At 37.2% G+C, this 26,873-nt stretch overlaps 1 protein-coding gene across 4 annotated transcripts in view; it reads right to left on the bottom strand.

Moving 5' to 3' along the window:
* The window catches only part of LOC114944055 (uncharacterized), a 319,822-nt gene that overhangs the window by 34,080 nt on the left and 258,869 nt on the right, over positions 1–26,873 (bottom strand). For all 4 annotated transcript variants that reach the window (XM_085482350.1, XM_085482351.1, XM_085482352.1 and 1 more), the window contains exon 7: positions 7,626–7,814. In XM_085482350.1, coding sequence (XP_085338476.1) covers positions 7,626–7,814 — 189 coding nt within the window. The remainder of the gene's footprint in view (positions 1–7,625; positions 7,815–26,873) is intronic.

Raw genomic sequence — 26,873 nt, 5'->3', positions numbered from 1 at the left:
TTAATTGTCGAAATTAAAGAGATCTAGAGAATTAATAAAATTTTTGTTCATATCATAAATATCAACTATTTGAAGATTGAAGAGTTTCCGAGACTGAACAGATGCGAAATACGTCTGAAACATTTCGTTCGCGAGAGATTGTTTTGTTATTGTACCGCAAACTTCAATCGAAAATCGGTTTCTCGCTTTGCTCCGAAGACTATTATCATCTATTAAATTTATTGCTTTCTGTGAAATTATGCGACATTCTTTTTAGCATTTTATAATCGAATTTGGGATTTAGTTGTCGAAATTAAAGAGATCTAGAGAATTAATTAAATTTTTGTTCATATCATAAATATCAACTATTTGAAGAGTTTCCGAGACTGAACAGATGCGAAATACATCTGAAACATTTCGTTCGCGAGAGATTGTTTTGTTATTGTACCGCAAACTTCAATCGAAAATCGGTTTCTCGCTTTGCTCCGAAGACTATTATCATCTATTAAATTTATTGCTTTCTGTGAAATTATGCGACATTCTCTTTAGCATTTTATAATCGAATTTGGGATTTAGTTGTCGAAATTAAAGAGATCTAGAGAATTAATTAAATTTTTGTTCATCATAAATATCAACTATTTGAAGATTGAAGAGTTTCCGAGACTAAAAAGATGCGAAATACATCTGAAACATTTTGTTCGCGAGAGATTGTTTTGTTATTGTACCGCAAACTTCAATCGAAAATCGGTTTCTCGCTTTGCTCCGAAGACTATTATCATCTATTAAATTTATTGCTTTCTGTGAAATTATGCGACATTCTCTTTAGCATTTTATAATCGAATTTGGGATTTAGTTGTCGAAATTAAAGAGATCTAGAGAATTAATTAAATTTTTGTTCATATCATAAATATCAACTATTTGAAGATTGAAGAGTTTCCGAGACTGAACAGATGCGAAATACATCTGAAACATTTCGTTCGCGAGAGATTGTTTTGTTATTGTACCGCAAACTTCAATCGAAAATCGGTTTCTCGCTTTGCTCCGAAGACTATTATCATCTATTAAATTTATTGCTTTCTGTGAAATTATGCGACATTCTCTTTAGCATTTTATAATCGAATTTGGGATTTAGTTGTCGAAATTAAAGAGATCTAGAGAATTAATTAAATTTTTGTTCATCATAAATATCAACTATTTGAAGATTGAAAGAGTTTCCGAGACTGAAAAGATGCGAAATACATCTGAAACATTTCGTTCGCGAGAGATTGTTTTGTTATTGTACCGCAAACTTCAATCGAAAATCGGTTTCTCGCTTTGCTCCGAAGACTATTATCATCTATTAAATTTATTGCTTTCTGTGAAATTATAGCGACATTCTCTTTAGCATTTTATAATCGAATTTGGGATTTAGTTGTCGAAATTAAAGAGATCTAGAGAATTAATTAAATTTTTGTTCATATCATAAATATCAACTATTTGAAGATTGAAGAGTTTCCGAGACTGAACAGATGCGAAATACATCTGAAACATTTCGTTCGCGAGAGATTGTTTTGTTATTGTACCGCAAACTTCAATCGAAAATCGGTTTCTCGCTTTGCTCCGAAGACTATTATCATCTATTAAATTTATTGCTTTCTGTGAAATTATGCGACATTCTCTTTAGCATTTTATAATCGAATTTGGGATTTAGTTGTCGAAATTAAAGAGATCTAGAGAATTAATTAAATTTTTGTTCATCATAAATATCAACTATTTGAAGATTAAAGAGTTTCCGAGACTGAAAAGATGCGAAATACATCTGAAACATTTCGTTCGCGAGAGATTGTTTTGTTATTGTACCGCAAACTTCAATCGAAAATCGGTTTCTCGCTTTGCTCCGAAGACTATTATCATCTATTAAATTTATTGCTTTCTGTGAAATTATGCGACATTCTCTTTAGCATTTTATAATCGAATTTGGGATTTAGTTGTCGAAATTAAAGAGATCTAGAGAATTAATTAAATTTTTGTTCATCATAAATATCAACTATTTGAAGATTGAAGAGTTTCCGAGACTGAACAGATGCGAAATACATCTGAAACATTTCGTTCGCGAGAGATTGTTTTGTTATTGTACCGCAAACTTCAATCGAAAATCGGTTTCTCGCTTTGCTCCGAAGACTATTATCATCTATTAAATTTATTGCTTTCTGTGAAATTATGCGACATTCTCTTTAGCATTTTATAATCGAATTTGGGATTTAGTTGTCGAAATTAAAGAGATCTAGAGAATTAATTAAATTTTTGTTCATATCATAAATATCAACTATTTGAAGATTGAAGAGTTTCCGAGACTGAACAGATGCGAAATACATCTGAAACATTTCGTTCGCGAGAGATTGTTTTGTTATTGTACCGCAAACTTCAATTTCATACATCGTTATTCGATACACGTCAGAACCAAGTTTACTCCGCTACGACGGAAATAAAGCACAGTCTATCACGGAGCGAGCAGCGTCTCTGTAGATGCAACGATGAGGTGCAACGAGGCGCAATGACTATGACTCGCTCGTCTTCCCGCTGCCCGTTCGGCTGACACCTGTCAAACTTCATCAGCTTTGCTTAACACCCGGTCGCGCTACAGTGCAAATTAATCCCGCTGTAATATGGAAATACGTCATTCGAGAGGATACGACGGATATCTGGCCGGACAGAGAACGGGCCAAGGAGCGCAGACGCGGCAGCTGAGAGCAGAATGTGAGGGCAGGATACCTCGATCACGAGGCCGTATGATTGGTTTATAGATTACCATGCATTTGCTCGAGGACGCCAGTGACGAGCCCCACGCTGGTCATGCTTATTCGCCGATACAGAATATCTCCGTGAGAGGAGAGTGAATTTTAGCTCGATTTCATCATTATTATAACGATCCGTAACGTTAACGTTTACGCAGTATTAAAAAAGTATTGATGCAGATCAAAATCTCGCATTAATTCAAATATATTTCTAATGTTCCCCTAATAGCACGCCATATCCGAAAGACAGTCTTAGGATATCCAGAGAACGATCGAACATTCTCAGGATGTTCTGTGAACGTCTTCGGGATACGTGCGCTGTTAGGGGAGCCAAAATTTGACTGGCGATTTATTTTCGCGGGATAGTCGAATTTCCACGGGAGTCGGGAAGCAAGATATCGCGGGCTCATAGGTCTCACTGATCGGCTCGTTCAATCAGCATACCCCCGGCAAATGAGCAATAGATCGGTGACGTGCGTACACATCGATCGTGCGTATGTGTGTGTGTGTGTGCGCTGCGTACACACACACACACACACTATTCGCTCGTATACGCATACGTAATCCACAGCGTGACTATTAGTCGTAAGTCAATAATAAAGCCCTTGTCCTGCCGCGGCCTATAATGGCCGCGGTGAATTATTCTGGTCGGGATGCATTGTCCTGGTCGGGTCTCTCGGCCGGCTTGGAATTGTCGGCGAGGCACGCACACACGATATAACGCGGGAGCATATGTGCGCGCCGAATGCGTGGCTGTTTGCGCGTATGACGCGCATAATTGAGATGGATGTCGATTGATTCGCGGCCGGGTTTCGTTCGCGCGAGGTCCGCCTATTGGCAGCTCATTGCTAACACTCAAGTAGTGGACTCAGTTTCCACCGTGGAATCTTGTAGTGTAGTGATATATGTCGTATTTAGTTTACTCATTTTATAACATCGAGGATGAATTTTGTACTTTATTAAATATCGAATTCGAGATTCGAAATATGATCGATTGTTTTCTGGATAAGAATTTTTTAAAATGCTTGGAATAATATAGTCTCCAAATTTTTTAATCATATATTTTCTCAAATAATCATTTAATTTTCATTATTAAATAGAATTAGGCATATTTGTGAAGAAATTTTCTTTAATTAAACTAAATATAAAAATGTCAGAGCAGTGTTAATTAAATAGTTTATTAAATACTTTGTTAAATATCAAATTCAAGATTCGAAATATGATCGATTGTTTTCTGGATAAGAATTTTTTAAAATGCTTGGAATAATATAGTCTCCAAATTTTTTAATCATATATTTTCTCAAATAATTATTTAATTTTCATTATTAAATAGAATTAGGCATATTTGTGAAGAAATTTTCTTTGATTAAACTAAATATAAAAATGTCAGAGCAGTGTAGGAAAAGGGAAATATTTAAATTTATAAGTATGAAAATAAGTTTGAATATATTATGCATTTTAAATGTTAATTAGAAATTGCTTTATCAAGTTTTTGAACATTTTTTTAAAAACTTTCTTCGAGAAATTAATATTATTTGCGCCATGAAAACGCAATTTGTGAGTTTTCTGTTTGTTGTCAATAAATTGTTCGCTATACTATAATCGCGAGTCGCGTGATCGAATACGCGAAAAGAAAGTTTTCGCACAAATTGCGCACTCGAGAACGGTCCTCAAAAGGATTCTGTCGCTTCTCCTTTCCGTATCTTCCTATTATTTCTTGCTCGAAGAGATAAACTTGATTATCTGATATACGTTTTTCGACATCAGTTTCTCACTCGCGTATTTCCTATACTTTCCTTTCGTTGGAAATAGATCTGTAACGACTTTTAAATCAATCCGGAGCTTTATCAAAGTTTACTCTCTGTGGACTTTATTAAATAATCCACCAATAAAATTTACGCCGTCATTACAAACTTTGTTTGATTGGTTGAAATGTTAATAATAGAAATTGCGCTTGTGGCTTCTTTGCTCTTTGTAAACAGAAGTGCAACTGCAATTTCGATTAATCGTATTTTCTTTAGCCGGTAGATATCCTTGTTAACCTGGGGCTCAAATATATATATATGGACGCCACATGTCCGCAGGGTGTATTTATGTAGATACCGGCCGATGTAACGCGCAAATATAGCGTATCAAGCAGATTATGTCACCGCTAAAATTACCGTCATCGACGAGTGGACACTGTCGATAAATATCCACCTCCTATCACGATTATTTCGCTTGTCGATATAATTCTATGTGTTCCCCGGTTGTATATTTTACATCTATCTCTACACATATGAATTGTTGAGCGCGAAACACTTTAAAAACACATTTTGTGTAAAATGCAGCTTTTGTATTTTTTTAATGCTACGAAAAGCTAAAATTACAATTTCCTGTTTTTTTTTTTTTTTTTTTTTTTTTTATTTTATCTTATTGAAAAATTGTACACGGAAACTAATGTGTATACGTAAAGATTTTATTTCAATTTATTTTTATCGCAATAATTATTCGTGCGTCACGTTTACGTTCACTCGGTGTCAAAAAGAAAAATTCATTGTTACGATCGCAGAGTCGTCCATCGGTTAAAGTCTGATATCGATAACGGGACTCTCGAAGGGCGGAGATCGGCGCCATCGATTCTCGCGATTCTACAAAAACGTCAAAGAGATCGCTGGTTTGATGATGAACGATTGTAGGTTGCCCGCTGGAATGGCGGGCCGGCCCCAGTAGTCTTTAAAATATTCAAGCGAGAGTGTGTTTGACGGCCAATCGGAAAGGACGAAAAGTCGCGCTGGACTCGCCGGGACTCGCTCTTTCGAATTCGGCTCTTTTATCCCGTGGAACTCACCCCCAGAAGCCCAGCTGGTCCGCAGCCAGTTCGATGGATCGCGAAGGGAGGAAAGAAAAAAAAAAGAGTTGGGCAGAGTGTGGGTAGGGGAGAGGAAAAAGGGCCTATTGTGTTCTTCAATGACAATCGCCGTGGCCGACGAACATTTGATCGAATCAATCGATTGGTTTCTATGGTTCTTCTAAACATTGCCGGGGCGAAAGAGAAAGAGAGAGAGAGAGAGAGAGAGAGGAATACACGAAGGAGAGAAGAGAGTGCAAGTGGAATAGCCTCTCTATGGATTACGGTATAGAGCTAAAGGGATGAAGAGATAGAGAGAGAGAATCAAAGAGAGAGAGAGAGAGAGAGAGAGATGCGCTGTCAGAGCGAAGAGCGAGAGAGGGATTCTGGAATATCCAGTAGCTCCGGGCTCATTTGAATCAGACGCTCAATAATGTCCCTCAGGAGTACCGAAATATCTCAATATGTGTATATAACGTCGTGTTGCGGTGTGGCTTACGATCTCTAGTGATATTTGCTCCGGCAGTGCCATCCATCAAGGTCGCATAATACAATTCATCGGGATCGTTGACACATGCAGAGAAAGCTTCGATAATAATTTTCACCGTCGCTGATAACGATTGGCAAGTTAATCCAGAGGTGATCAGTCAAAAATTTATCTCTTTAGTGAAACTGCTTTAATACTGCGTTAATAATTTATGCGTATACAATATATTATATTTTGTACAAATCAATTTTCACTTAGAAATGCATTTCATGAAATTACAAATCTTGTTGATATTAAGGAAAAAAAAAACGTATTTTGCGAAGTCTGTTTTATGAAATCTATTTTACGAAATCTATTTTGCAAGAGATACGACAAAAAGAATGTAGAAAAGTATATTCCGCCCATATGATAACACGATAAACTGTCCCGAGGACACTGCCGGCAGGATTCGGTTTGCTTGGTAGCAACTGGGGAAGTCACAGGCAAAGAGCAACATTCGCCCGGAGGGATGGATTTTCCTGTTGGAAGTGAAGTTTAGAGGTCGGGAAATTAGTTTAGTTATGCGCCCGGCAGGGACGCCTCTTACGTTTCCACTACGGACCTAAGATCTCGTCGGAGCACGTACTAAGACTCTCCTTTTCTCTCTCTCTCTCTCTCTCTTTCTCTTTCTCCGTCAATTCACTTCTGGCTCTCTATCTCTCCTTTAGTCTTCGTAAACTTTTTCGAGTCTTTTCTTTGGTCCACGCTCTTCTTCCCGTGAATCCTGAAGAATCGAGCCGGCTAGAGCGGCTCTTCAGGAATCAATCGAGGGAAGAGAAGGAGAGGCGTGGAAGGATTTTCCGGAGTGAGAACAAACCGAGCGAGCGAAGAAGAGCGTCTTCAAGTACGAAGTAGCAACCACCCTCCATTGAGGACTGTTGCTACTCGCTACTCCAGAAACAGCTGGCAGACGAAGACGTCATTGACTCGAGATCTCCGTCTCTTTCCTCTCTCGTTCTCTTGCGCGCGCGCGTACAGATTTTCTCCAACTATCGAGCGACTTTAAACACGCTCGTTATAAGTGCCGCTTTGTTCGCTACTTCGCGCTCGAGTGCTATTTGAAATTTAAAACGTTAACGGGGCACTCTGAATGGTAGAAATTAAGTTCCGCTCGATGACTTTATCCAATTGCAAAGTATTACTTTCTGCGACAGATAAATTTCTGTATATGGATGCAGCATGCAGAAAAAGTTTTGAAAATTATACTGCATTTGCACGTCAAAGAGAAACGACGTATTTTTGTGTAAAGTAATGTTGCATCTAAATGATACATCTTTGCAAATAATTTTTTATTGGATTTTTGGAAGAATAAATATATTATTTAATATAATATATATATATATATATATATATATAATATATTAAATATATTATAATATATTATAATTATTTAATATAATAAGTAAATTATTTAATATATTCGGAATTTTTAATTATAGCTATTTATTGAATAATCATATTAAATAAATACGCATTCGTGCGCATCTGTTTTGGTGCATTTATAATTATATTGTACCTGGGAATCTTCCTCGGTAAAGATAGCGTCGAACGCAAACATCTTCGGCGCCGCCACAGTAGGTCGTCGATCTTCTGCCGATGAAGATTGCCCGGATGCTGGGTCTACTAAGGTAACTTGCTTCTTCCGCTTATCCGCGTTGAAAAAGCTGCCTCCGTCTCCAGACGACACCCTCAGCATGACTTTTACCTGGAATATGAAAAATTTCAATTAAATTTCTTTTTATTAAGATTAATGTGTGTGATAAGATTTTAAATCGAATTAAATATTAAATTCGAAATACAAGTTACGAGATGCTCAATATTCAAGACTAATTTAATAAATTCAAGATTAATTTAACAAATTGCATTCTAAGATTAAATAATATAGGAAACGAGATTTCCTTTTTTTCTGTTCTAATCATTTTTTTTTTTTTATATCAGAGTATGTTCAAATATATATTTTAGAGTGATATGATAATCACATTATTCACTTAACAGCAAATATATTTAACTATCAAATAGATTGCGGACATTACTGTAGTTAACAATAAATGCATCAATCATTATGAAATTGATTTAGTTTTGCAATCTACCAATTGGACAGACAGTAAATTACATTTGGTGACTAAAGATAAAGCTTTCTCATCACACTTAAGCGCTCAGTGAATTCGCTTCAATAAGTTAATACTGTATAATGAATTAGCTCCTCGCTCTCTCGTCGAATAATGCGCTCATCAAAATTATCTGATAGACAGTTTCTGCCAAGTGAACGTCAAGTCTAAAATTACTGTGACCCACGGTCAATGAACGAGCCATGGAACTTATTTGAATGCACTTTACTGGATAAAATTAGTAAACTAGAAAACTGTGTTAATAAACAATCATATATATATATATATATATATATATATATATATATATAAATTTACAATGATGCTTCCATCAATTATATTATTATATGCAAATATTATGATTAATGTAACATGACATAATTAGTGTAGAAATATAATATATATAATAACTCATTATCCATGCTAAGTTATGTAAGTTGCATTATGCATAACTACATTTCAAATTTAATTGAAACATTTACATTGCGGGTTTTTTTCTCAGGCATAATTATTTTAATATATATATATATATATATGAATATATGGATTGTTTTTTACGCAGAGTTAATTTCAGTTCTATGCGAATCGAGAAATAATTTATCATCGTAAAAAGTGAGAGAAGAGATTAAATGATGAACGATCATTTCGCAATTTTAAAACGTTGAACGCGCGACATTTAATTACGATATTCGATGGATGCCGGGTAACACGATAACGGAGAAATGCATGTATCCCAAATACGCGAGAAGATATTTAAGTACTAGCCTCTCTCTCATCGTGAAATCGAATATCGCTCGCAAATATCGAACGTATAGTTGAATGTTCAGATAAACAAGTTGTTTATTAAAAATAATAGATGAGTCTGCGACCCCACTTTTCTGTGGCTTTTAATATTCTGCAATTTTTTGTTAATTCAATATTTTGCAAATGATCGTAGCAGATATTCTCGCTTGCATACATGAATTATTTTTCTTGAGAGAGTTTTAACGTTTTATCAATTCCCATATTTTTCTCCAAATTTTATTCCTCAATTCTATATTATTCTCAGTATTCTAATAAATGATTTTACATCACAAAGCAAATAATACCGATTATACGATGTGTAATACGATCTGATAATATTTCTGCGAGCTGGGGAAATTTTTTTTCAACGAATAACATTGCACGAATGCAATCGAGCGTATAATAATAACACCGACTGAAAACCGTGAAAAGGGAGAAAATGTGTATGGAATGGCATATTAAGTTGTTCTTCCAGAGAAAAAAAAAATTCTTCAATTATTCTTATCTACGATTTGCGTCTCATATTTTACGTTCGCGCGTGATTTAAACGCGAACTCGAAACGTATCGACCGATAAGACGCGCCGCACGCGTTCTTCCGCGCGAAGTCACGGCGATACGATGTATTATTAAAGCCGCATCCGGCACCCTGGGGGTACACCCAGATCGATGTCGTCGGGTACCGTGAACAATCCACGGTTTGTTCGCGCAACACACACACACACACACACCGCGCCGGTCCGTCCGTCCGTCCGTCCGTTCGTCTGTCTGTCTGTCCAGGAAATTGGGTTTGGAGATTTCGTTCAGATTGCGGTGCACGTCCTATCTTTTGCATGCGGAAACGCTCTCTCCTGCCGCTGCGCGACGACACACAGGTAGAAAAATAGACGCGCGCTTTTTTTTTTTGTTTCTCCGTCCTCCAACACCAACCGAACACTCTTCCTCGGTATTCTCTCCTGCCGCTTCTTGTCTCACTGTAAAATAGTTTCGCGAAAGGACTGCGATGCGGTACTGATCGAGCGACCGGAAATAAAACGGCTCCCTCGACATCGCTGGAGAAATTCTCGTATACATCGATCGCACGAATCTCCTCTCGATGTACTTCACCCTTTCGCGAAGGGTGCTCTCGAAGGTGAGTCCGTCGCCCTCCGGTCCCTTCCGTTTTCCCGAAGCTCGGCTATCTACGAGGTAACCCTACGTGCTTGCCCGCAGCCACGTGGTATTTCGTTACGAAGCTGATTTCAAGGGTGGATATCAGTTCCGCTCGAACGGACCAGGACGAAGGAGGATCGGTCCCCGGGTCCTCGAGGCTGTCGAAGGACACTTCGCGCTTCACGAAAGCCGCTCCGGTTCGCAACGATGACGTTACGGCCATCTCACAGCAATTTGCGGCGTGAAATTCTGAGTTTACAAGGAACCTGCATTAAATTTCAAACCTGTAGCTCGCAAATAGAGGTTTTAAGTATCGAAACGAAAGAAATTGTATAAAATTATTTTGATCCATTATCGAATATTTTATTTTGTCAGAAATGAGAGATAATCAAATATTTTTCTATAAATAATGTATGAAACTTTAATAATGGTGTACGATGATATTTTGAAATTTAATGCCGTTTTCTTGCAAAAAAAAATACAGTTTGAGAAAAAAAACAGCAGAGGATAATTTTCGAGTATATTTGTGCGAGGACGACTTTCATCGTGTCTAAAAACCCAACGCTTGATAGACTTTTACGTACTGCAATAAAATATCCGAAAACTACGTTTCAAAACGGAGGCCTCCTGTAAGCCTGTTTCGTAATCATCAAAGTTGGGACAAGTACAGTCCTCGAAACGGCAAAGGGGGATAGGGAGGGAGGTTTACCGCCACTCTACTCGAATTTATGCATCCTCTCCACGGACTATGAATCCAGGTTTACGCGCCGGTACGTTGGAATTAATTAGTTCGCGGTCCAGCCTGAAACATGTAACTGATTCGGATGGAAACTCGGCGATAAACTGTGATCAACGCGCTAGTGATCATAGAGATCTCTCCAAGATTTATTATAAGGATTATAGGACGACTTAATCCGACGAATAATTTACTGAAGTTATACTCGTCATTCAAATGCTTTCACGAATTGAATATTGATTTTATTTTAAAACTTTAATTTATATGCATATATATTGCTAAGTTTTTCAATCGTGTGTAACGCACATATTAATATTTAACATTAATTATATTTTAATTAATAAAAAATGTTTATAATTAATTTATATATTGGATTCTAAATTTAAAAAATTTATAATATTTCAAATATATAAATAAACTGTAAATTTACTCATTAACTATGATAGGAATAATGTGATGAGTCATATATAAAAAAATATTTTTTTTATATATGACAGACCGAATAGTGCTATCGGAAATGGCACTTGCAACGGAAGTAGCGCTTTAATTTTTTAATACCCGAAGGCCGATGAAACGCTTATGTGTCGTATACACGTTAGGTTACAACATATATACGAGTGTTTTATGGCAGCACTCGTCCACGGTATTATCCGCCAATTTACGATCATGGCGCGACGTGTTCGGCGTTTATAAATGAGCGATACGTTGCGCAAAGTTCCATATAAATTCTCGTCGAGCTCTCGATCGGGTCATCGTCTGCGCGATAGAATCAAGCGATGATCGATACCCGTGTCCCGACGATAAACAATGTAACGGGATAAACGCGATATAACACGAAGCAAGATGTCGCTGCAAATTATTTTGAACCGAGAGTGCGACGTTTTTAAAAATGTGAGGAAATGTAGAAAATTAAACGCGCTTACAAAGTGAAAAGTTGACAGTAAAATTCAGTGAAGGACGGGAGCGAAAAAAAGGAAAAGATACAAATACGCGAATTTACGAATAGTACGTTATGGTAAAATGTATACGATAATAAAGACTGTCGAGAATATTTCAAATATATAGAAATATTGAAATATATTAAATAACAGTGATCAAATTATATTTAAATAAATATTGTATATCTCAGATTTTAAGCTCGATTGACATTTGTATGGCGCATAATACAAAGATGTTATTTGTCGCATTTTGTTGCTAATTAAATTATTATTATTACATGAATTTTGCAAAAGAGAATATAATGAAACCTACACGGTGAAATCTCAGTCATATGCCAAGAGTTTATAGTTTGATTCGGCGTTCATAAAGCGAAATTACCCAGTACGAATTCATACAAGTATACCGAATATCAACGATGTTGCGTACTGCTCTACCACCCGTCAAAAGTTTCTTAATGATCCATAATAACAATTACTGAGTACACTGGAGAACCGACGAGACAATACCAGCACGGGTTTACTGCAAAAGTTGAGCGACCTGTAAGGATTTGATAGCAACCTAAAGTACATTCTGTGCGCTTTACGCATATCCATAGAAAATTCAATATTTCAACGAAAGATATGTGTGCTGCAAAAATCTATAATTTTTATTTTTCCATTATTGTTGTCAGAGAAAACGAAAAGCACAAAATATTTAAATTATTTTTAATTAGACAAAAAATATATGTAACAATTTACGACGATTTTATTTATTACAATTTGATCTCTATTATATTCTTTCTTATATGCGAAATTTGAAATTTCGATTTTAATTTTGTGTTCATGAAATCGGGCGCAGACTCTATTATATTTCTTTCTCTGTGACAGCAACGTAAAGTTATTGGCCATTGTTGAACAAAATTTCATTGGCAGATTGCTAAAGCGCTTTTATATGAATATGAAGTATATAAGAGACGCGAATGATAAGAACTAATTGTTGGAGTGTCTCGACTCCGGTTTTCAACATGGTGCGTTGTGGTACTCCACAGTCTGGCATTTTGCGGCCTTCGGTTGTAAGAGACGAGAAGCGAAGACCCGAGGGAGTACAACTTTGATAACGAATATCATCAAAGCCCTCGCGACCTATGATTGCGCGCTCTTTAACCGAAGATTATAACGCCGAATGCGGTTTATTTACGTAATTGTCATCCGAAGGGAGACATTCCCCGTACGAACCCTTCGCCAAAACTGCAATAATCGTCTCACTGATTGTCCTCGGGCGATTTCGATGTTCGGCTTCCAACGCGCAGTAATCGATCTCGCATGTAAATTGGTCGTATCTATTACAGGTACGAATAGAAATGTGCCATGTAAATATCATTGAATTAATTAATTAATTTAATGTACAAATAGACTGAAAAAAAAAAAAAAATATATATATATATATATATATATTTCTATATCATTAAGTATAATCAATATTTTCATGATAAAAATAAATTTATTAAATAAATATATCATAAGCATAAGCAGTATTAAATAAATATATCATAATAACAATATATAAATTAAAATAAAAATTATATTCTAAAAAATGTAGACAACGTTTTTATAAAATAGTAATATATTTCTTTTAAAGTTTATTGTTGCGTATTGTCGCAAAATCGTGAAATAAGATAAATATATGTACATATATAATCAGACACATATTTATGTGTCTGATATATCGTGATACCATCTAAATGTGAAACCATCTAAATGTCCAGCCTCGGGGCAAGCTGAGGGGCTAAAGTTTCTGACTCGGCCGTTAAGGAATTTACACCGTGAAAACCTCCGGGCGATTCGAACAAAATTTACGCCGCGAAATGGGTCAGGGGCATTTCATCCCTCGCGCAAGGGGTGTACTACCGACAAATCTGATTTTCGCGAGACGTGGCGAATGCAATCCCATCAGCGTCGAATTTTCCCCGACGATGAAGCACCTATAGGGTGATACGAACACAATTCCGTGCCTCGACGATCAGAAGTCAATTCGGAGAGAAAAAAAAAATAATAAACCTGTCATACTTATATATTTTTTTAAAGATATATAAATAATGTACAATAAAATTTATTTATTAACATCGCAGTAAAAATATAAGTAATCATCGAGTTTTAAATACGTCTCAAATTAATACAATTTTGTTTGGTATTATCATATGCCATAAGAAGACGCAGAGCTTATACACATTTTTTTATTTATCAGAATAAATAATTGTTCGTCACAATTTACCACAAGCAAGACTATCAAGCTCCTTATTTCTCCATCATTAACATGACAAAATTTACTTTCCGCGAATTAATGCACATATGTACACTTGTACAATGTAAAAGTCTCAACTGTTTCCTGATCCGAGGAGTCTATTTCTTCTGCTATGTTTTTTTTCACTCTTCCGCAAACATGTGCCTCGGTATGCACCTTATCTCAGTCGGTGCGGAACTTTGCGATTCAGTATGCAAGCACTACGACGTGGCACACGACAAGAGCGTTACCTGTACACAGGGTAACGCAATACTTCCGTGGTCGTCTCGCTAACAAAGGTGCGGGTGAAGAGGGTAAAATGCACGATGAGGGAAGGTTGGTTAAGGCGGACTGGTTGGCTTGTGCAAAGGGGATCCTGCGTCAGTTAGGGTTGTCAGTCAAGTAGCGATAGCGGATAGAGTAGAAGCGTGCCGCACGCTACTTTAGCCAGGACTGAGCGAGCGTCGCGTTCGCAGTATATACATTGGTACAACGGTGTGACGTTGTAATGGCTGTATAATGGCGGCCGTACATGTTATACGCTTAATATCGCGGCGTCAAGCGACGTGGAAAGCAACAACTTGAAATGCTAGGCCTGACTCGCGGTCTGAGCTGGTTAACGACGGTCTGGTCGCGATTATCTCGCTCGCTCTCGCCCGTCTTTTATCCGAACCGCTCGGCTTTCCTCCCTAATATCGTCCGGTTATTGATTATGTCAGTCGAGATGCGCCGATGGAGATACGCACTCGCAAAGTTTGCGATAATGTTAGAAATTTGTATTTGATATTTTTTATAAATAATTTCGCGATTGACAATTTTCGGAAAATTGCGAAGATAGCATTTCTCCGCGTGCTGAAAAGTATCGCGGTTAGACCCCAAGATGCTAAGTGCCTAGATTATAGCAGCCAAGCCGTAAGGAACACAGCTTGACGTACCGTGAAGTATGATAGTCATAAATTTCTTCGCGCCACCAACTTCCACCAGTGTCTCTTCTTCTCCCTTTTTTCCTTTTCTTTTTCTCTCTTCTTTCCTCTCAGGTAAATCAGAAACATTTGATACTTTTCTCAATTTATGGAGCACAGACGTGTGCAAATTCGCAAATAACTTTCATCGTTATAATCATATGTGTTTTTTAATATATAACATTGACGGATGAAAATATATATTGGAAATTTTATACATACGGAAAAAAGTTGATTAGTGAAATGGTGAAAGAATGATAAGAACATAACAAAAAGCATACGTCAAAATTGATTTTTTAAGTATTGCTCTATTTTTTATATTTTCCATTTGACATTTCGATATTTTTCTTTACCACGAAAATTTAAGTATCGATTTTTTAATAAGACTTGTTACGAAATAGTTAAAAAGTTTCTACGAATTATCGTTTGTCAGTAAATTAATGATGTTGATTTTTTGTTGCAGATGCTGTCGACCTTCTTCTACATTTTCAACAGAGTACTTGGTAAGTGATAAAACGAAATTTATTAAATTAGAGCGAACTATCAATAAAGGTCTGTCGCACGTGATGTACAGTTTGCTGCATAAACATAAAAGAGAAGCGAATGTATTACTTATCGTATTATCAGACATTGATCTTCTCGCGTCCCGTATCGTTCATTTATTATTTTTTCCTCCCTTCGGCAATTTCGTCTCTCGTTACCCGACTGAGAGAGGAACCCCTCCTCTTTCAGGAGAAAAATCGCTCTTATGTCAGACAGGAAGTGGCAGACGAGAGGAGGGCAACGAAAAAGAAAGAAATTGGTTTCCAAAGGTAAACTAATTTCAAGCCACTTCGTTTCGACGAGAAGTCAGCCTTCGTCAGCCTTGTCTCTGCCTCTTTTCTGTATCGGATGTTCCCGTTTCTTCGTTCATCATTCGTTTTCTCGTGCGTCTAACCCCGTTGACCCAATTACCGCGAAAAAGTCGGCAACGACCGCGTTTTTGCATCGCCATACGCAGTAAAAAGAACGAAGGACGCAGCGTCTCGGCCCTTCGCAATCTTAAATGCTAATGAGACACGATGCCGGTGATCCTTTGAAGGATCTCACCGTCCTTTGAGCATACGACGGCAGCCAGTAGGGGTCCATTAGACACCACTCGCTCGTTCTTTTGCGAAACTTTAGATAGTGATCGCTTGGGATGATCAAAATGAGACAACGTGCCGAGACGCGTCGATGAGATGAGACATTTAACAATTATTATTTTTTTACAATATAATTTTTCTAATTTGAATATTAAAAAGAATTTTTATATTTAAGAGTAATATATTGAAAAAAAATACAATTTTTGAACATTTTATTCTCGACATATTTTTATAATAATTAATAATAAGATATATTAGTTAACAATTGCTTAAAAAAAAAAAAACAATTAGCCAACGTATATATATATTTTTTAAAATTTATACTTGTAATCCGTGATCTTGAATGAAAAATATTATAGGTGGCAAACTACAAATTTGAGAATTCATAATTCGTCGAAACTTTCAATTACAAATTTTTTTCCGGCGATTATTGCTGATTCTTAATAGCGTGCCGTGAGTACACTATTTCGTCGCCGTCGTACTGCACGTCGGGCAATTCCTCCGTACGTAATCCCTGGTAATTTCGACGAGGAGCATAGCAGTCGGGGAGACGTCTCGACGTTTGGATATACCGTCGAGCCGCAGAAACCGAACGTACGTGTAGCGGGAAATGTAAATTGCTCGCTTCTGCCTAAAGCCGCGGTGTAATAAATCTCAGCGGCGAAGACACGACGATTGCCATCTATCGAGTAGGGGTAAAATATCGAAATCACGTAGGTACGCGAGGGTTAAGAAACGTTGAAATTCGGCTTGATTGCTTCTGACGAATATATCCGAAAATTCCACCGCACACTCGTGAGAGATAAAAAACGTCTCTTTTTTTGGTATATAAAATATTTAACAGATAATAATCCTTAAGGTTCGCCAGTAATAATTAATTAAAATCTCTCCTTAAAGTTAAAAGTCGACCAAACTGGCAATTATTTATTATAAATAATTAGTTAAAGTACAACGTCACGAATTTGATTTACTGTATTAATTTGGTATGTAGCATATTTTTGTATTTGAATGTATAATTATTTGTTGCGATGAAGTGTATTAAAATTATAATTATGTTTATGTAATTTTTTATAGATTTACTTGAAAAGAGCTGCAATGACAGCCGAAACGTTGTATTTTAACTAATTATTTATAATAAATGATTGCCAGTTTGGTCGACTTTTAACTTTGAGGAGATTTTTATAAAATATTTAAATTATGCAATTTAACATACTCTGGCATTTAATACGAATTAATGAAGAAACAGACACATGAAATTCATTCATTGATTGATACAAATGGAAAATATATGCATTATGCAATTTAATGCAAAACTATATACAGTTGACGTGTACTTTATCATCGGACGGATTATTACTGTTATCGACATTAAATGCAGTGACTGCAACGTAAATAGGTCACGACACTCTGCAATGTGTGCGATTATATCGCTCGTATAATTATAATAAAATGTACATTCCTATTTTTCTGCCGAGTGGGCGAGTTTCTCTCCTCTCGAGCCGGCGCGGCGCGGCGGATTAATGTGCGATTCGCGTGACGACAAGTCGTTTACACGCGCGCGTAATTATCGTCCCTGCCTGACGATATCGTGCGTTTTCCGCGGCGATATCTCGCGAAACGCCCGAAAAAAAGAGTGAATTATCACGGAAGCGGCAGACACACAAGCTCCGATTTTCGTCAACAGCGACGTCCGTCTTGCCGATCAAATCCGCGATTATATCCGGACGTAGTGATTTGCTCGAAAATTATTAGCCGCAAAATTATTCGTGCAACAAAAACTAAAAGTGAGAAAGAGAGAGTGGACAATTTCGGGAACCAATGACATCGGCGTGACGATCGGTCGTAAAGTGCAGCGCGCAATTATTGTCGTCGCGAGTTAAATCGCACGTGTTTCTGCGGCACGCGTTTCTCGTACACATGACCCCGCCTGACAGCCGATGTAATAAAGCCCTGAGATAAAGCCTATGAACTTCTCTCTCCCCCGTAATTCTCGGTTTCCATATCCGAGGAACGACCTGCGTGACGAGCAGCCGTAACGAAGGGAACGTTGACGTCGCGGTTTGCCGGATATTTTTCGGCGAAGGCAAAGGGTTTCCCGTCGACACACGGGAGCAGTTAGTTATGCTCCATATCGAAAAGCCATTTTTCACTCCGTGTTCCGTTCCTGAACGTCCCGAAGTTCATTTTCTGAAACTACTTCCGATTGCCTGAATTATTTTCGCGATCGATTCTCTCTCTTATTATTTTCGTCGATATAACGAAACTTTTTTTTTTTTTTCGTATTTAGGTAAAAGTATTTACAATAATTATATAAATGAAATTTAAAAAATTGATAAGAATTAAATTTGAAGGAATTACGTTTGAAGAGGATAATAATTTTATTTTAAATTAAGCAATCTGTGAAGAAAGAACCTGAAAATTCTGAAGTTTTGTAAGATTCATCTAATTCGAAAGCGACAATTTTGCATTCCGAACTTCTTGACGGATGTATATCGTACTGCAGTCTAAATGCGATGAGATTCAGATTTCGGGATCGTTTGTATCCTTTTATCGAACATTATCTCTTGTGAAGCATACGATGCTGTAACGCTCAATATCATTACGTATAATTTCATTGCTCCGCGAATGCCGGCTGCTCCGTTAAATCGAGTTGCAAGGTAGATAGAACACAGGAGAATTACCTGTCTGAAATACTAATAAACCTTCTCGTGTTTCCTGTAGCCGGTGCACTCGCCGAAGGAGAAAATATAGATTGTAAGCGATAAAGTTAATGCTTTACTACACCGTCGCCATTTCTTCCATTTGTGTTTTTGTTATACACGCGTGAGGAAATTGATAATATATCGATCTTTTTTTGTTTCTTCGGTGTCTTTCTTCCTCGTGCAAATCCAAACTCAATTAAACGTTGCGTAAATAATTGGTCAAATATAATTTTTATATTAAAGTCTTTATTATAGTATATGTGTCTCTCTCTAATATATATATAATAATAATGATTAGATATTAATTTTAACTTTCATATATTTTATACATATATAATCTAATTATATATAAGCAATATTAAAATTGTTTAATCTTAATAAACTGTATAAATAAAATTATTAAGTGTCTGGCAAAAATACACATGAACGCGATGTAAAAAAATTTTTGTAATATCTCGATTTAATTTCTTTTCTCTCGAGAAAGATGTCGAAAAGCTCGAGGCTGTAAGCGCGCAAGGAGTTAAATTTTGAAACTAACTCAAGCTTATAACTAAGAAGACTGAAGGCTCCTTTTCATAACTTTATTTTCACAAATCTGTTCCGCCTTTTTGTAATGTCGGAGAATTAAAGTTGGAGAAGAATAACACCGTTTGGGGCGGAAAAAAGTGAGAGAATGACAAAACGACAGATAAAACTGCGAAATCACTTTCCACGTGAAACTCACGTTCTAACTCTGCGAGGATCGATGCAGCGAGAAAAAAAAGGTATTCTAGCCCTTCCCCAGTACTACGTTGCGTTTAGCATATTCATGCGCTTCTACATATTCATAAATGAATCGCGATGCTGCTTCCGGTGCATCAAAATCGAACTCCCTCATTATTGTAAGGAGCCGAACATAATGTCAATACTTGACCATTGCATTAGAAACCTCACAGTAAACAACAATTCATTCTCGTGATCATTATGCTATTATTTAATTTTATAAGATTTTTCGATAATATTTAAATAATAATTATATCTTTAATAAAAAAATTCCATGTAAATACATATTTAAATATTTTCGAAAAATCTTATAAAATTAAATTATAATTAATTACCGATGAGTAAAGACAGCCGCGAATATAAAATTAAATCAAAGCATTGCATTAGAAACCTGACAGTAAACAACAATTCATTCTCGTGATCATTATGCTATTATTTAATTTTATAAGCTTTTTCGATAATATTTGAATAATAATTATATCTTTAATAAAAAAATTCGATGTAAATACATATTTAAATATTTTCGAAAAATCTTATAAAATTAAATTATAATTAATTACGAATTACCGATGAGTAAAGACAGCCGCGAATATAAAATTAAATCAAAGCATTGCATTAGAAACCTGACAGTAAACAACAAATCATTCTCGTGATCATTATGCTATTATTTAATTTTATAAGATTTTTCGATAATATTTAAATAATAATTATATCTTTAATAAAAAAAATTCCATGTAAATACATATTTAAATATATTCGAAAAATCTTATAAAATTAAATTATAATTAATTACGAATTACCGATGAGTAAAAACAGCCGCGAATATAAAATTAAATCAAAGCGAAATGAGTGAAATATGAAATGTGTGTTTTCAATCTTTTTATTATTCCGTTGAAATTTGATTTAGACGGTATGTAAAATATGTACGTAGCCACGTGGCGCGAGATAGAAGGCGAGAAAGAAGCGCGAGAGAGACAGAGCGACGCGACGCGACGGGTTCAACCGAGCGACCCGTAGTAGTAAGTGATACGTGCTCGTGTATGGTCAGACGGTCCGGCGCTGCGGCGCGCGGCTCCCTATCTCGCGCATGTAATATGCACGTATCAATACGAACCTTGTCAAATATATCATTCCGCTCGATATACCCGAATGCGCTTTCGCGCGCGGTCGCCTCCCCGCTGCGGACTTTATTCCATTTCCCGTTTTCCGCCGGTATGTCGGCGTCGTGCGCGGCATAAACAAGCGCGCCGATGCAAAAAGGCGTCCTTTCCTCGCACGTATCGAGTTACTATGACCCGAAAGAAACAGCGCGGGGTAGGCAGACAGGGGTGGGTTGATGCGGGGGAGAGAGGGAGGACCTCGCTCTGTCCTTTCCCGGATTATATATACCCGCACCTGGAGCTTTCAACAGGTACGTTCGATGCTCGCTCGTGTGCGTCATGTTCGATACAGCCCGGTGTAGCGCGTTAACAATTACTCGACGGACTGAACGAGAAGCGGGAAACGTGGGAAGGCGAATTATTTCGCGGATCGATACTGCGGATAGGTACGTCGTGTTCGTTGAGGAAATGCGCGACTGCAAATTCGTGAAGCTTTCCGGAAATTGTACGGTTGAAAAAGTACGATTTTTTAAATTAATTAATTTGGAAATTTTTATTTAGTAAAAAACCTATATATAAAATATCTAAAAAAATGATTTTCTTATTTTTACGTTCCTAATCGTAAACAATAAATGAAAAATGTGCGCGCTTTAATTTAGCGAAAAAATATATACATATATAAAGAGAAGAAAGTATGAAAGAGCAATAACATTGCATTTCACCGTCGATCGATCATGATCGCGTTACACAAAGTTCTCGCGCATCGTATTCCCGTTTCCGCTACTTCCTCGCGGAGGTTTCACGCGAATTTAATCGTCTGGAAAAGAGGGCGAACCGTAAAATGGCTTTATCACGGCGCGGTACGCCGAATTCATAATTCACCGACCTAGCCTCGCATTTACGCCGCGTTCGCCGCAAGATTGCCGTGAGAGAGTTGCGGCAATAACGGACTTCGGTTCCGCGAAATCGTTTTTCCCACCCTGACTAAGCAAGAGACCGCATCTCGTTTACCGCTCGACGAGCGATTCCGCGCCTCTTTTGTCTCTCTTCCCGATTCCGTCCTCTTAATTCGCCCCTCGGGACAATAATCGATAAAGTGCATTCAAATGTCATTCTGATCCCGAGATACGACGACGAGTGGGTGACTTATATATATATACCTATATATATATATACAGTGGTCGAGTATAAAGGTTTAATGCCGAGCACAAACTCGGCGAACTTTAGCCCACATCATATGAAGTCGTGCTCGTAAATCGCGCTCCTGCCATTTTCAGCAGGCACGTATATCTATCCGGTCCGTCGCCTTACTTTTTCTAACCCTAACGTAACCCGCGAAATATATATCTACCGTCTCTTCGCATCGCGATTTTACGGTCGTCCCCGGAGATTGATTCTCGAGCGAACGATAAAAAATGAAAATTGCCTCGTATTTTCCGGCTCATGAATCACGCTCGAATTGACAGTCACGTAATTGTCTCGTTTTGACGAGAAAAGCAGACTTAAATCAGAGAAAATTCTTGGCCCCGGCGACCGTATTAGTAGTTGGTCTCACGCGAGAAACTACTTTAGATTTTATTGAATTCGAAGTTAATATACTCCTGGATACACTCGCTCTCCTGTCCGCCCATCTATCATGTGATGAAAGCTCTCTAATAATGCTTTTTTTGCGATAAACTTTTTAATAACGCTACCAATCGCTGCTGCAGCAGCAGGTTCCTTTCGTTTGAATAAAATTCAAGCGCGAGTTAATTTTCGAAAATTTCGGCCGGGCGCAACGTGAGAAGAAATAATTCGTCTCGCATCATATTTTATTAAACGGATTTACATACTACTCCGCTCCGCTGTTGTGCAATTCCAGCCAGAATGTAAGCTCGCCAATGTTTTTACGATGTAAAAGCGCGCCTATATTTCGATCGCTGCCGCGTTATAATTTCATACAAAAAAACGGGGTTCGTACCGAAGGTAACCATATATATGTATATGTATATCGTCGTTATAAACGCGATGCGGTGCGCTGCTTGTTCGAATTGAAAATTCATCCGTGTGGATTAAACAGAGCCTAGTCGCGCGCGTTCAAAAATTAATTCGACTCGCTCTGAGGGCGAGCCAGAAAATGTCTCGCGCGAGTGTTTTCCGAAAATTCATGACAAAGCTCGTCATTCTTCATATTTTCGAAGCGTGACTTTGGCTTTGAACCGGCTTGACTTCGTCGCGACGCGAATTTCGCGTCGCGCAATTCCACGTCTCGCGGCGACGCATTCAATATTCTTCTCCATTATGCCGCTAATGGCTTAATTACGATTCGATTACGCGATGTGCCTCCTCATTCACTCGATTTGTCGCGAGCGGATGCTGCGCAACGGATCGGGAATTAATCTGCGCTGTAATGGCGACGATGCTCGAATTACTTGCGAGACAAGAGTGAAGAGGATTGGGAAGCGGAGAGATATTTCCGCGTGAATCTATCGTGCTTTATTGCGATTAAACGCGAGAAAGTGTTTTTGAGATTTGTGTAAATAAATGAGAATGTAATTGCAAATATTATCGAACCGTGTATACGGAATAAATAATTGCTTTGAATGAAATATTGAAATGTGTAGAAACGCGCAAATATTTTCTATCTTATATTCTCCCTTTTATATATTGCTTTATTTTTTCATCGTAACAGACTTGATAAAAACGTTAGGAAAATTCTACTTTCTCTGCAATATTATTATTATTATACTAATTTTATTAAAATTATATATTTTTCATTTGCAAAATTATTCACAGCTCAGCTAGCCGAGTTATTTTGTCGTTGCAACGTTTAAAACACAATAATCCGACTGTTAGAAATCTCTTCTGCCGACATAACTCGATTACGCGCGCAGTTAAACGAACGGTATAATTGCTCGCAGAAAAAGATAGAGAAACGCAGAGGATTATCCGTCTCGGGGAGATATTTTTTTTACGTTTAATTAATAGCGCGCCGTGTGTGCGGTTCAACGATGATTTCTAACAAAGTAATATGTGTGTTATATACATATATATATATACGTAAAAAGGGATGCCCCATGTGAATGCGACGATTCGTCGAACAAGGAACGGATTAAGGTTTATTCTACGTAACGAAGTCTGATCCACGGCTTTGAGACCAACATGGAATGTGCACAACTTTGATAGGTTTATATACTCGTTGCTCTCTCTCTCTCTCTCTCTCTCTTGGAGCATCCCTTTCTCTCTTTTCGTTGTAATTTGTGTGCTCTCGCACGAACAGTTTCGGAATTTAGAATGTTTCATTTCGTTATTATATGTAGTTGAATAATCAAACTTGAATTTCAGCGTAACAATTTTATAAAATCTTTGAGTTTCACAAAGTGAATTCTAAATGCCCAGTGTTTATCTATTTGTTTTTTAAGTTTATCTGCAGAACAAAAATAATTTCTGTATAAAATATTATTATCACGAGTACTGTAATTAAAAATTGCATTGATAATGGTACTCCTTCAAAATGAATAAATTCATATTAAATGCAAACAAAATAATACGCACATATACAAAAAATTGTTTATTCTAATTTGAAAATTATTTAATTATATATTTATATATAAATTAAAACCTTTTTCAAATATAATATATAAAGATTTTTTTATATGAAAAGCTTTTTTTCATTCTTTGTCTTCAAAGCTTTTTAGATCGTGTAAAATATTAATATTAAATTAAAAATTAACTTGTATAGGTAATGACAATAGTATAACGATGCAAATTTCGCAGACTGTATTTACACGATTTGCATTAATTGGAAATGTTTGCAATTCGTAAATTCGTCCTGAGACGATTTTTCCTAAACGAGGTAAAAAGAGTTATCGTCTAATCGCGATAGCATATAATACAATTTGCATCGATCGTGAACTTCGACAGGTAGAATGCTCCGGAGAGTCGCGAAGGAATTCTTAAAACGAATTCGTTTGACCCAGGAGACGGTGGTGCTCAACCCCCGTTGTTTCTCCAACCCTTCCCCGAGAACCGTCGGCTTGAATTTTCACGGAGGCTGAACACACATCCTTGCAAAAGGGCCGGTAAGGATGAATGTTTTCGGGAGAAACAGACCTTTCGGGGTCTCGCGCATGCAGCACGAACGCACGTACATACTGGCTGCGACGATTAATATTAATCCACCGGGAAGGAGGTAGCACATTAATATCAATGCGAAGTATGCTAGCGAAGGTGGAACTGGGTGTAGAAAATCCCACGGAGCGGAGTTGCGGGAAACGGCAAGTTCCGCGCATAGACTTGATAAAGTCGGAAATGGTAATTTAGGAGTCCCGTTGTTGCCAACAATGCTGCCAACAATTTCGCGCTTCCGAGCTTCTTGTAAGATCCACAACATGCGAGAAATCACGCATTCGTTCGCCCTTCTTCTCCCTCTCTTTCTCGCTGTTTCTCATTACAAGTTAATTTGTTGAATATTAATTTTTGAAGTAATTAATATCAATTGACATCGTAATTAAAGTAATAATTTGAAATAATTATTTGCAGTTTATTTATAATTACCACCGTGAAATATGTCGCCAAATTATTAATATCATTTATATTCAATCAAATATTGAATGCGGGGTATGTTGAAAAAATAATGGCATTGTTAAGCGACATATTTATATAGGCAAATATGTCGGAAATACACTGTAGTTTACTGAACCTCCCATAGAACGATCCTGAGTCCGTAATCCGGTTTTCTTCAACGTCTGTTATCAGTTCTGTAGACCTTGCCAGCACAGGTTCTTGCTTTCACGGGGAAAGCCTTAGTTGGCTGCGAGACTGTTTTGTTTTCATTAGCTCGGGCTGTTTACTCGCGCGACAATCTCAAGACGGAAGCCTGATACATCTTCGAGTACAAGAAGTGCATCCGCCCAAAGTTTCGAAACCGAGGCAGTCGCAGAAAATCTGGAAATTTCATAAAGAAAAAATCAAATCGGATAGCGAACCCGTCGTAACCCTCTTAGAGAAGCCCAAGCAGACGTGATTCCGGTTCAATCTCGGTTATCACTCGATCTCGTGCGGCGGAGAGCAACTTGAAAAACTACGAATTTATTCATGAGACCTATCGAATTCAATCTTTGTCGATTATGGCGATTTAATCGTCCTGTTCTCTTTCGAATTGAAATATCGGGTATGAAGATTGATGCGAAGGGTATCGGATATCGGATGCTTCAATTTTGTGAAAATTACAATATTTAACATTGTCAAAGTACATAAGAATACGCAAGTAAAATATGGTACCAAGATTTATATCTCGCGATTCACTGGTTGTCGATGTTTCGCTTATCTTGCGAGTAGCTCATCCGACCGTGAGGATACAAATTTCGAAAACTAGAAGGCTAGAAAGGGTAAATTACAAGTCGACCGTCATTAGTCGTAATGTAATGGCGTTTTCAACCCTTTCGCAAACGCGAGTGTGCGAAAATACGCCGCGATATTAATAATACTTAGGCGCCACGTTATTAAATCAGGTCGGGTCGTGTTGTCTGCCTGGAGGAAATAAGTCACTCTCTGAATCGAAATGCATCTCGAGATGTCGCTTTAGGAATACAAACTCGACCGCTCGCAGCGCGCTACAATAAATAATTCACGGCGCATCTTTCAGGACGTCTGACTTATGACGGATGCTCCTGCGAGTTTGGCTGTATCTCCATGTATAGTGTCTCGTGCGGAATTTCGTTGTGAAAGTGCAAATAGAGCACGATGATTCGACTATAAGAACGATCGAGAAAGGTCTTTGGAAAATCATTCACGTTAATTATATTTTTTATACATTTCTATTGTATAAAATATATTTATTCATTAATCAATATTTTATTTTTGATTTTCAGACTTTGACAAATTTTATTAATTTCGCGTTTTATATTATATTATATAGTATATAATATTATTATATATTATTTTATAAATCATTCATTAATTAATTTTATTTTATAAATTTTTGGACGAACCACTTATCGTTTTACAAACGAATTAGATCGACTCGAGGTGTCTCGACAGCGAAATAAAATATACACACACATCTAATACTCTTACGAAAACAGCATAAACCCCGTTAGCGGGGACATGAATATTCACTAGAGCGCGTTTCGGGATGCGTCTAGAATGATACAACTGT

This window comes from Nylanderia fulva, unplaced genomic scaffold, assembly GCF_048542155.1.
Source record: "Nylanderia fulva isolate GAGA-0341 unplaced genomic scaffold, ASM4854215v1 Scaffold20, whole genome shotgun sequence".
Classification (NCBI taxonomy): Eukaryota; Metazoa; Arthropoda; class Insecta; order Hymenoptera; family Formicidae; genus Nylanderia; species Nylanderia fulva.
The sequence above is the reverse complement of the archived record's forward strand: the minus strand, read 5'-3'. Positions and strand labels throughout refer to the sequence as shown.